The sequence below is a fragment of the Gouania willdenowi genome, chromosome 4 (genome assembly GCF_900634775.1).
Source record: "Gouania willdenowi chromosome 4, fGouWil2.1, whole genome shotgun sequence".
In the NCBI taxonomy this organism is placed as follows: Eukaryota; Metazoa; Chordata; class Actinopteri; order Blenniiformes; family Gobiesocidae; genus Gouania; species Gouania willdenowi.
In genome coordinates this window covers 38,452,758-38,463,891 of record NC_041047.1, presented here as the reverse complement: position 1 = coordinate 38,463,891, position 11,134 = coordinate 38,452,758, and the positions used below count along the sequence as shown (strand labels likewise).

The following is an 11,134-nucleotide window of genomic DNA, read 5'->3' as shown; positions in this document are numbered from 1 at the left end:
CAACGATGTGGTGCTGTGAGTTTTGATGACACTACAACATGTTACTGAATGAAAAGCTGACCTGTGAATATATTTCTAACTTTTACCTAAGTGGTTCCTCACCCCTCCTGTTCCACTGATTGCTGGGCGGTGACTCACACATTTTATATACGGGTCTGGCCGCACTGTGTTAGTGTTCCTCTGCTGTCAGAATACCGCTGCTGCGTCAATGCGGCTGTTTTATTTTTATCAGCAGCCTATGCTCTTTAGACTTTGATTTATTTTGTATTTCTTTTGTGTGCATTGACATTCTGTTGGAGATTTAATACTTTGTTTATTGATTTATTTGCTCCTTCATTTGTGTTCTGATTTCAATTTCAATTATTTCGTAGTTCCTTTGTATTTGAAATTTAAATATTTGTTTACTGATTAATTGAATTTCATTTCTTTTGTATTTCTTTTGTTTGCGTTGATATTCTGTTGGACATTCAATTATTTTTCATTTGTTTATTGATTTATGTGATCCTTCATTTTTGTATTGATTTGAATTTGATTTATTTTGTATTTCTCTTGTATTTGAGATTTAATTGTTAATTGTTGATTGAGTTCAATTTATTTCATAGTTTGCTTTTGGTTATATTGTATTTTGTTATTTCCATCCATCCATCCATCCATTTTACCGCTTTTATCCGGGGCCAGGTCGCGGAGGCAGCAGTCTCAGCAGAGATGCCCAGACCTCCCGATCCACACACACCTCCTCCAGCTGTTCTGGGGGGACCCCGAGGCGACTCCAGGCCAGCTCAAAGACATAGTCCCTCCAGCGTGTCCTGGGCCTACCACGTGGCCTCTTCCCAATAGGACATGCTTGAAACACCTCCTGAGGGACGCGACCAGGAGGCATCCAAAACAAATGCCCGAGCCACCTCAGCTGGCTCCTTTCAACGTGAAGGAGCACTACTCCGAGCTCCTCCCGAGTGACTGAGCTTCTCACCTTATCTCGAAGGGTGCGCCCAGCCACTCTGCGAAAGAAACTCATTTCGGTCGCCTGTATCCGCGATCTTGTCCTTTCGGTCATTACCCAAATCTCATGACCATAGGTGAGGGTAGGAACGTAGATCGATCGGTAAATTGAGAGCTTTGCCCCCCAACTCAGCTCCCTCTTCACCACAACAGTCCGATACAGCGACCGCATCACTGCTGACACCACGCCGATTCGTCTATCTCAATCTCACGCTCCATCCTACCCTCACTCGTGAACAAGACCCTGAGATACTTGAACTCCTCCACTTGTTATTTCTATATTGTTTATTGTTTAGTGAGTGTGCTGTGTGGTCATTTTATGGTTTCTCCTTTGCCTGTGGACAGGTGCTGTGGACTCCGGTTGGCGACCCAATCCCTGGTGTGTGTGTGCGCAGTGTCACGGGTGATTGTATGATTTCCTCGTCCCTCCTTGGTTTTGGGCCTCCGAGGTAACCCAGCACTGTCCATTCCCCTCTGCTGGCCTTGTCTAATATTAGGTATTGATAGCAGGTGAGCTGCTTTTAACACTCATTGTAATAAAGATTATTTGTACTTCTGAACACTGTCTTTGGCCCCGTGGTTAATTTTGAACCTGTGTAGCCTTTAGTCCACATGTTACAACTGGTGATAACTTCCTGGAGTGAAATTCCCCAGGTGGCGTTGTTCAGCAACCAGATTGATTATTTTATGATCCTCATCTTGCCACACAAACTTTAACTCATATTCAAAACACAGATGATATAAACTCCCCTGCCAAAAATATATGAAGGTAGATATGTTGCAAAATGGGATTTAGGTGAGAAAAGTATTTGTGCATTTGTAGCTGCAGAATTGAGAAGTTGTAACCGTAGAATTGTGGTTATAAACAATAACTGGCACAAGTAATACAGAAAAAAAAACAAAAAACATACGAGTAAATGTTTGGTTACATGTTTGCAGCTGTCATTTTATTTTTGTAATATCAGTCTACACATTTGGTAATATTTTTTCTGTGACTTCACATTCAGATCATGCATGTGTGAATATTTTCTTTGGGTTTAAATTGTAATTCTACAGGTTTACATTTTTTCCCATCATTTGTCTCGTGAAAATCATTTCACACGTGGGTGAATTTTTTATTTATTTTTTAACACAAGCTCACATCACATTCAACAAGTTCTCCCATTTTGCAACATATCTACCTTCATAAAAATACACAGCTCCAACATCTGCAATAATATCAATGATTCATGTAAAAAAAATACTTTGAGTCTTTGTGCAGTGACTCAACAGAAATGTGAACCTACCTCAAAATCTATTAGCTAAATGTTGCAATATCAGCTCATTTGTGGTCCCTACAATAATGTACTGATGTTCTAGAACAGTGGCTTTCACACTTGTTTGTACCCCCTTTTTCTTATTTCTGAATCAAAGTACCTCCTTTATCCGACTCCAACAATTTGCTTAGAAAACTATTTAAAAACATCTATAGAGCATGATGATGGAATGAACGACTGATAACACACATGTTAAAGAATCTCATTTTGTAAACAAGTGGAAATACACATTATTTAGTGCAGTGGTTCCCAACCTTTTTTGGATCGTGACCCCATATTAATATCAAGAATTTATGGCAACCCCAAAGACATTTTGTTTTCTAGAATTAGTTTTTGATCATGTTTGAGCTCAGATATATTTTCACTGCATTTTAGTTGAACTAGATTTATATTTCACAAAGTGAAAGTATAGAAATACAGTTGTTAAAGATTGTGTTGTTTAAATTTAATTAAAACAAAAACAATAATATATTAAAAATCTTATTGAATTTTTCAGAAATTTCAGGCAACACCAAATAAACTCCAGGTGACCCCAAGGTTGAGAATCAATGATTTAGTGCCTCCTGAATAGATTTATATCTATAGTTTTCATCATATCCAGTCATCTCATGTCTGGGGTGGGACCAAGACAGACACTTTATTTGTTCCACTCTCTTTCTCTCTCAAGTAACCCCTGTAGTGCCATCGCGTACCCTTAGGGGTACACGTAACCTAGGGGGTACCCTCCTAAAAGTGCAGGAATCACAGGATATTTTAAACCTTGGAACAAATTACCTATGGACCTGAAAGACATGTCAGCTTTACGCATATTTAAAAGATCTTTAAAATCATTATTTTACCAACATTAATGTATATATCGTGTTTTCTTAATGTATTTACTGGTGCAACGAACACGTGTCAATCACCATGATGGAAGCTAATGGGGATCCAATGAACAAATAAAGCAATAAACATGCTTCACAAAGCTTTAAAATAGACCCTGATTTCTTATTTGTAATCATTGATCAGCTGATCAAAGGTTCAAGTTTCAGTAATGTGTAGCTCTACTGTTCCTGTTGATCACAGTGCAGGGCACTATGTCTGTTAAAACTTATACCACAGTGATTTTCAAATCATAATGTTTCATGGTATCAGAGTATAGGGCATAGTTACTGCAGTACTTTATAAATGACTTTTTTCTTTTTACTGTCATAAGGAGTGAATGTTATAGAAACAATAATTAAATACACATTGTGTCTCTGTGTCAGACTTTCAGACACTCATTCACAGTTGAGATATAAACCAGTAATGTACTGTTGTGGCCACTAGACGGCGGTGTTTCTCCACACATCAGCTGTCCTTCTTCAGGACGCACCACACTGGGTGAACTAAACACACATTCTAATATATTATTATAAATCAGATATTGATAATTCATCACTTATGTTTATTTTGCATTAAAATTTTCAACATATTTGAAATGTTATTTTATGAATTTTTTTTTAAAGTTTGGATTTAAACATTTGTATTTATTTATTTTTTACTTTAAAAAGGTGTGTCTTATTACGATATGATTCTTACCCCGATACATAGGTTACGATACAATACGATTTATCCCGATATTAAAGTATGAGGCGATTATTGTGATTTCTTTTTATATATGACTTAAAAAACAACTAATCTGTAAATGTGTACACCTTTATGAGAACATTATGTATGAAATATACTTTATTGGCATATTTTACACTCAAAACATTGGCTTTAACATGCCATGAGCCAACAACTTCAAATAAAAAATAACATATAATCTGCCTGTGGCAGAATAATGTGATATAGCAGGAGGAGCTCCTGAAAAATGAGACTATTTATTACTACTTAATACTTATTTACTGTAAAAAGTAACATGGCTCATACTGAGTGTACCAACAGAAAATTAGGATGTTCTACACATGCAGTTAGTGCAGAGACAGGACTTCACATATGAAGTGGATTTGCAGGCCTGCTCGTTTTTTTTTTTTTTTTTAACCTAAACTTTAGAAGTGAAAGAACAAGATGTGATTTCCATGTTTGTGTGGGTCTTAGTGTTGAAATACTAAATGCATTGATGAGTGTGACAGACTAAATATATTATAGAACTGGGATAACCTATATGAGAATCAATGAAACTATTTATTATCAGAAACTATGCAACTGCAAAAAACTAAGCTGACAGGAGGGAAAAGTACTGAGTAATAACAGCATCAATAGAAATGTAATATAGAAAGTATCCCAAAAAAAAAAAACAAATACTCAAGTAAAGTACATTTACTTTATTCATTCACACTGTATGTATACATGTGCAATATAGGAAACAGTTTGTTGACATTACTTGAAACTGAATGGTTGCCGTGGCAGCAAGATGAAAGAGACTCAAACGTAACTAAATCTTCAGTTGCTTCTCTCACTGCAAGTGGTGAAGTAGCAAAAACTCTCTCTGAGCATCTTTGTATCAAAAAGTAAAACAATCAATTTTTGTGAAATTTGAAAGGTTAAATTGTAAAAACCTGAGAGAGGAATGGCTGCTGCAGGTAAGACACAATTTACAGACAAAATATGAGGATTAATTTTAATCTGCTAAGTAAGATGAAAACTATAGTCATTAAAGGAATCACTAAATTTTCTTTAACAAAAAAAGTACATAATATCCTTAGAAACTACTTTTACTGGTTTTAATAGATTGAAAACATTTTTCCTGAAGAAAACAATTCAATATTTTATGTAGTTGATACTGAAACAGTTTGAGAGTGTATGCATGTTATTAGTGTTGTCAAGAAATTAAAATAAAAAGAGTGTTTAATTAATTATGCTCTGTAATTAATTTATTTCATTAATGTATTTTTAAATCTCACTTAAAAATATCTGAGAAAAGCCCTCAACTTCAGGTATTTTCATTTAAATTAATTACATTATTGTGCAGATCAAAAGACTGATACAAAATAATGTATTATTTATAACAGACTTGAACAGATGCAGACGTAGCTATTTACTATAATTCAGCTGTATTTGAGACTATAGGAGAATAATGCTGTGTACTTTTGTCAATTTTCATATCATAAAAACTAAAAATGAAATAAAACATCAGGTCCATATGAAGTGCTATAAGTTAAGGCATGAAAAACAATAACAACACTTTTCTGAGCTATAAAATGATTAAACAGTCTGTGTAATTACACAGAACTTGTTGCTTTTTCTCTCCTTCAGATCATAACATTTATCCAGTGAGTTTGTTCATTTGTCAGTCGTAAACTTATTCATTTTGGCTCTGAACCCTGTCATCTTGTCCAGTGTGTATTGGCAACACAGCGTGTTAGCATGTAGCAGCTAGCACTGTCCGAGTGTCCGTGCTAGCCGCTACATGTTAGCATTGAGGTGGTAGAGGAGGCTGCAAAACATCCAGTGATCAGCAAACTCTCTTTCTTAAACAATTTGTAAACTACTGGGCTTTTGTTTTCCATCCGGTGTTTTTAAAAGTACAAATTAACACCAACAAAGCTCACCAGCGTCCTGTGTTGTATTGTAGTCTGTGCATCAGTATTATGGGTATACCGGGAACTCTTTAAATAACAAAGGTTCCGCGCTGTTCGGACCGCAAAAAAGCGATTAACGATATTATTTTAATATTTATTTTTTCTGTAATTAATTAATCGCAATTGACGCGTTTAAGTCCCATCCTTACATGTAATACATAAAATAAGGGTGTTTGATTTCAATGTTCACAGAATGGATGTGATTTAGCAGAAAGAGCTCCTAGAATATGTATTAATACTTTTTTACTGTTTAAACTTACTGGATTTGCAGGCCTTTTTTTTTTAGTAACAGTTTGTTGACATTACTTGAAATTGAATGGTTGCCGTTGCAGCAAGATGAAAGAGACTCAAACATAACTAAATCTTCAGTTGCTTCTCTCACTGCAAGTGGTGAAGTAGCAAAAACTCTCTCTGAGTATCTTTGTATCAAAAAGTAAAACAATCAATTTTTGTGAAATTTGAAAGGTTAAATTGTAAAAACCTGAGAGAGGAATGGCTGCTGCAGGTAAGACACAATTTACAGACAAAATATGAGGATTAATTTTAATCTGCTTAGTAAAATGAAAGAAAAATGTAGTCATTGAAGGAATTACTGGATTTTCTTTAGGAAAAAAAAACTATTATTATAATTAATACATTTTTTTTTTTTTTTAAAGTACAAATTATACTTAAAAAAAATCTTGAAAAATAAGTTTAATATCTTATGTAGATGATACTGTTTGAAGTGTGAAAAAACTCTGTCTAAGTATCTTTGTATCAGAAGTAAAACAAGCTATTTTTGTGAAGTTTGAAAGCTTCAATTGTAAAAACCTGAGTGAGGAATGGCTGCTGCAGGTAAAACAGACTTTACAGACATAATATGAGAATGAATTTGAATCAGCTAAGATGAAAGAACACTGTAGTCATTGAAGGATTCACTAGATTTTCTATAAAAAAAAAAAAAATAAATAAAAAAAAAACAGAAGTACAGATTGTCATTATTAGAGAATACGTTTACTCTGGTTTTAATATATTAAAAAGACTTTTCCTTGAAAAATAGGCTCAATATTTGATGTAAATGATACTGTTTGGAACACTTTGTGGGAGCTTTCAGAATCAAAGATGTGTGTGCATATCTTTTTACTGTAAAAAGTGCTCAGTGTACCAACAGAAAATTAGGATGTGCTACACATGCAGTCAATACAGGGACAGGACTTCACATGTACAGTGGATTTTCAGATACTGTTGGATTCTCTATCATCTTGCAGTTAGACAACCTTTCACTTTCAAATAATGTCAATAATCTGTTTCCTATATTGTACATGCATGTATTCAGTGTGGACAAATGAACTTAAAGTACTTAATACTGTACGTAACTATTTTTGAAGTATCTGTACTTTATTATTATTCTTGCTGGATATTTTTTCATTACGTTTCTATTGATGCTCTTGTTACTCAGTACTTTTTCCTCTTGGCCTTTTTTTCTAACCCAAACTTTAGAAGTGACAGGACAGAACAATATTTCCTTCTTTGTGTGAGCATTAGTGTTAAATTACTGAATACTAACCTTGTGCCCTGTCATTTCACTTTGACAGCACATCCTCTAATGGTAGGGCATGCCCTCCACAGCCCCTCCACTCGATACACAATCCTAGAGTTTATCGGAGAAGGTAGCTTTGGGAAAGTTGCCAAGTGTCGTGCTCACAACAGCAGCAAATTGGTGGCAGTAAAAATCCTAAAGAAGGAGTATTTTCAAGATGTGGAGGACGAAGTAAGTGTTTGGTGCCTTCAACAGAACTTTAACTATGAATTTTTGGGGTAAAGTGATATGAAGGTGATCTAACTGTCCTTTTTTCCCTCCAGCTGTCAGTGTTGAAGACCATCAGCTCTCTGAATGCTGACCACTTCAATCTGGTCACATTCTATGAGCAGTTTGAATACCTGGGCTATAAGTGCCTCGTCTTTGAGCTGTTGGACGTGGATTTGCTCCACCTGGTTCGTTCACTGAACGTCAACCACATCCGTCCTATTGCAAAGCAGGTATGAATCTTTTTGTTTCTTGCTGATTGATTAGGAAAGCCTTGAGTTCAAACCTGAGCTTAAACAGCTCCATAAGAGGAACTCCATTCTCATCCTGTCTTTTCTCATTGTGTCCCTGCAGCTGATGGTGGCATTACAGGGACTCAAAGCTGTAAGAGTAATGCACACTGACATCAAGCCAGACAACATTATGATGGTCAACATTGATGAAAGTCCATTCAGTGTAAAGCTCATTGATTTTGGAATGGCTTCTCCCATCTCTGCCGCCATGCCCGGGCTCAGACATCAGCCCATCGGCTACAGGTATGAGGATGTCACCCTGAATGACTTATGGGTTTTTGGAACAAACGTGTGTTTTTAAAGTGTTGGTACTTAACGCTAAAATATAGAGTTCTGAAGTATATTTCATTCATTTTGCTTCACAGGGCCCCAGAGGTTTGTCTTGGCCTTCCTTACTCGGGGGCCATTGACATGTGGGGAGTGGGCTGCACGCTGGCATTCCTCTTCCTAAATGACAACCTCTTTCCTGTCCACTGTGAATACCTCATGGTAGGTCGTCTTTTCTATACATCATCCGTCCATTCATTTAATTACCCATGTGCTCTTTTTTACAGGTATAGAAAGTGTTGAAGAACTGCCCCTAATGTGTATAATTGTGTGTTTTTTGTGCAGATGCAGAGCATGGTGGAGATGCTGGGAATGCCATCAAAGTACCAGCTCCACTTTGGCTTATACAGCAAGAGGTTCTTTTGTCATGAGGTGGATGAATTGGGCACAAGATGGAGGCTGCTGGTAAAACATAGTTTTTATTGTTGTTGAACCTTGACTGTTGCCCTAAACTTATCTTAAACCCCTTATATTGTCATTGTGTTTCCTCAGACACCAGAAGAGTACACCTCTAGGAACAGAAGACAAGCTGAGGAGTGGCCCGAATATCGTCCACATTTGTCATCATTAGATGACCTGCTCTATGTAAGTGTTCTCTATGTCATTTGAGTTCAAATACTTAGAGATCTCTTCTTTAAAATCTAACCTACTTCAGACATGTTTATAAGCTGAATTTACTCACCATTATCGTTAACATGAGCAAGAGAGGTATAAACTAGTGTATTGACCAAACTCTATTTTATTTAATCCAGATGTCTGAACTAGGGGACAATGAGACGGTAGAAGACAGGAAGGCCTTCATCGAGTTCCTGAAAGAACTGTTGAATCTGGATGGGGAAGAGAGAATCTCTCCCATTGATGCTCTTCAGCATCCCTACATTACAGGGTCATACCTGAGCCAGGAGCCAGACAACAGAGAACAGTGAGTAACTGCACTGTGAAAGCGATCACGCACATGAAGGTCATTTTGTTGTTCTTTTGAATTTTGTACTAATCTTCTTTTATTTTTCCTCTAGTCAAACCGAGGCACAGGTCATTGAAGAACATTCACCTGAAGATTGGGATGCCGAGTACCCTCTTAATAATGAAAATGGCAACTGTGGACGCATTGTGGTACAATTACCTGAAGATTGGGATGCCGAGTACCCTCTCTTCAATGAACACAACAAATGTGGACTCATTGTGGCATATTAGCCCAAAGATTGAAATACCAAGTACCCTCTCTCATGCAATTGGTAAATGTAGACATTCTGAGTAGTATTTTCTTGTTCTTCTTTGTATTTCTTTGTAAATTTGTTCATTTCAATGTATTTTTTAAGTAACTGTATTGAATGAATAATCTTAGTATATTTTTTTTATTTCATTGTATTTGTAAATAATCCTATTGCATGAATTTTTTAGCCACATTTTTACAATAAATATTTATGACTTACCTGCTTTGTTAATGTTTTCATAGTTTTGACCCCTTTCTCAAACATTTTCTTTTTAGTTCTTCGGGGAAGTCCCTGACATTGTAGTGTGCTAAAAGTTCTGCAGAGCTGCTAAATCTCCTGGAACAAAATGAAAAGGGGCTTTGTTTTTATAAGTCACTAAGGGTTATGGCATATTGCCCAATACAATGTCGGCCTCAAAACTAATTCCAAACTCCAACTTGGTAGCATGATCTCAACTTCCTCCTATGGTTACCAGGAGTCCATGTGGCCTTTGTCCTGTCTATCCACCTCATGCTATTCTTCAACAATAATGTCACTAATATAATAATAAATCATATATTTAGAATTGGTAAAACATTTGTGATGGAATAAAATCTGACAAAATATTAATAATTTATGAACAGTCGTAATAATTTTGACTCTGTCCATAATCAGTTACCTATGGAAGAGCTCAGCACAGTACAAAAACAATGAAAAGGGTCGGCCATGGGTGTAGCTAACAAAACTGCACATCAAAATGAAAAAGGGCCTCTGCTCTCTAAAAGGTGACAGGGATTGCTCTCCTCTATCACCTACTGAATATATCAATATGATGGAGACAATTAGGACCTGAATTATAATTAGGGCATTGTTCGCCACAAACAATCAAAGTAGTACTTGGATCAATTATTCACTGTACAGGTGCAGCAGATCTCTCTGATTGGCACGATGAGCTGGACATGGCTGTGCACTTTGTGCCAATCTGTAACAGTATGGTAAATCCCCCAATAGATCCTCTGGAATTATGAAACATTTTTGCCTGAGTAAAAACTAACCAATAAATTGATATTATTTCAAATTTTGTTGTTTTTTTCCGGGTGCGCTTAACCTATCAAAGGTGTTCCTGGGATAGTAGGTGGCTATATAAAAGGAACATTGAGGAGTCAATGGACAGAAGTAAAAGGTGACCAGAGAAGGATACCACGCGAGGAGCAGGCAGAGGACTCTATGCGAGCGGCGGCACCCGGGAGCGTGCACAAGGAAGTGGATGATCCTCCCCATAGATCCGGAGACGCACGGGCAACGGGACGCCGAGGCGGTGGATCAGCGGATGGATATTGATGTGCGCACAAAAAGCTGAGTAAAGGAATGTGTTTTATCCTCATGAGCGAAAGGCTGAGCATGGTGCCGATGCGTTGCTTCGCCTGAGGAGCTGTCTTTCTGTTTTTACAGCGCATCGTTGGACGCCGTCAGCAGAGGTGCCGGGGATCCCGGAAGAGACGGTGCCACGTCTACACCGCTGCAGGCCCGTCGAGAGTCGTCGTTGGAGACGTGCCAGCACGCGCAGGAGGAGGACTGATACGCACATTAACAGCAGACGCACCGACATCTGGGATAGGAGCTACGGATTCACTTCAAGCCCACTCCCCTTCCTACTTGGGACTAGTACTTTCCA

General features: G+C 37.2%; 1 protein-coding gene across 2 annotated transcripts; it reads left to right on the top strand.

The window, feature by feature from the left end:
• The first annotated feature begins 6,242 nt into the window (after window positions 1–6,242).
• Window positions 6,243–10,808, top strand: LOC114462444 (homeodomain-interacting protein kinase 2-like). Of its 2 annotated transcripts, XM_028445284.1 has the most exons (10): window positions 6,243–6,365; window positions 7,435–7,610; window positions 7,703–7,879; window positions 8,001–8,182; window positions 8,305–8,428; window positions 8,552–8,671; window positions 8,759–8,851; window positions 9,019–9,188; window positions 9,283–9,501; window positions 10,577–10,808. In XM_028445284.1, exons 1-9 carry the CDS (start codon window positions 6,353–6,355, stop codon window positions 9,458–9,460), a joined length of 1,233 nt encoding a protein of 410 aa, XP_028301085.1. In that variant the 5' UTR covers window positions 6,243–6,352; the 3' UTR covers window positions 9,461–9,501; window positions 10,577–10,808. The 2 variants fall into 2 exon arrangements, with proteins under 2 accessions (XP_028301085.1, XP_028301084.1); XM_028445283.1 differs by lacking the exon at window positions 10,577–10,808 and having other exon boundaries at window positions 9,283–9,665.
• The last annotated feature ends 326 nt before the right edge of the window (window positions 10,809–11,134 follow it).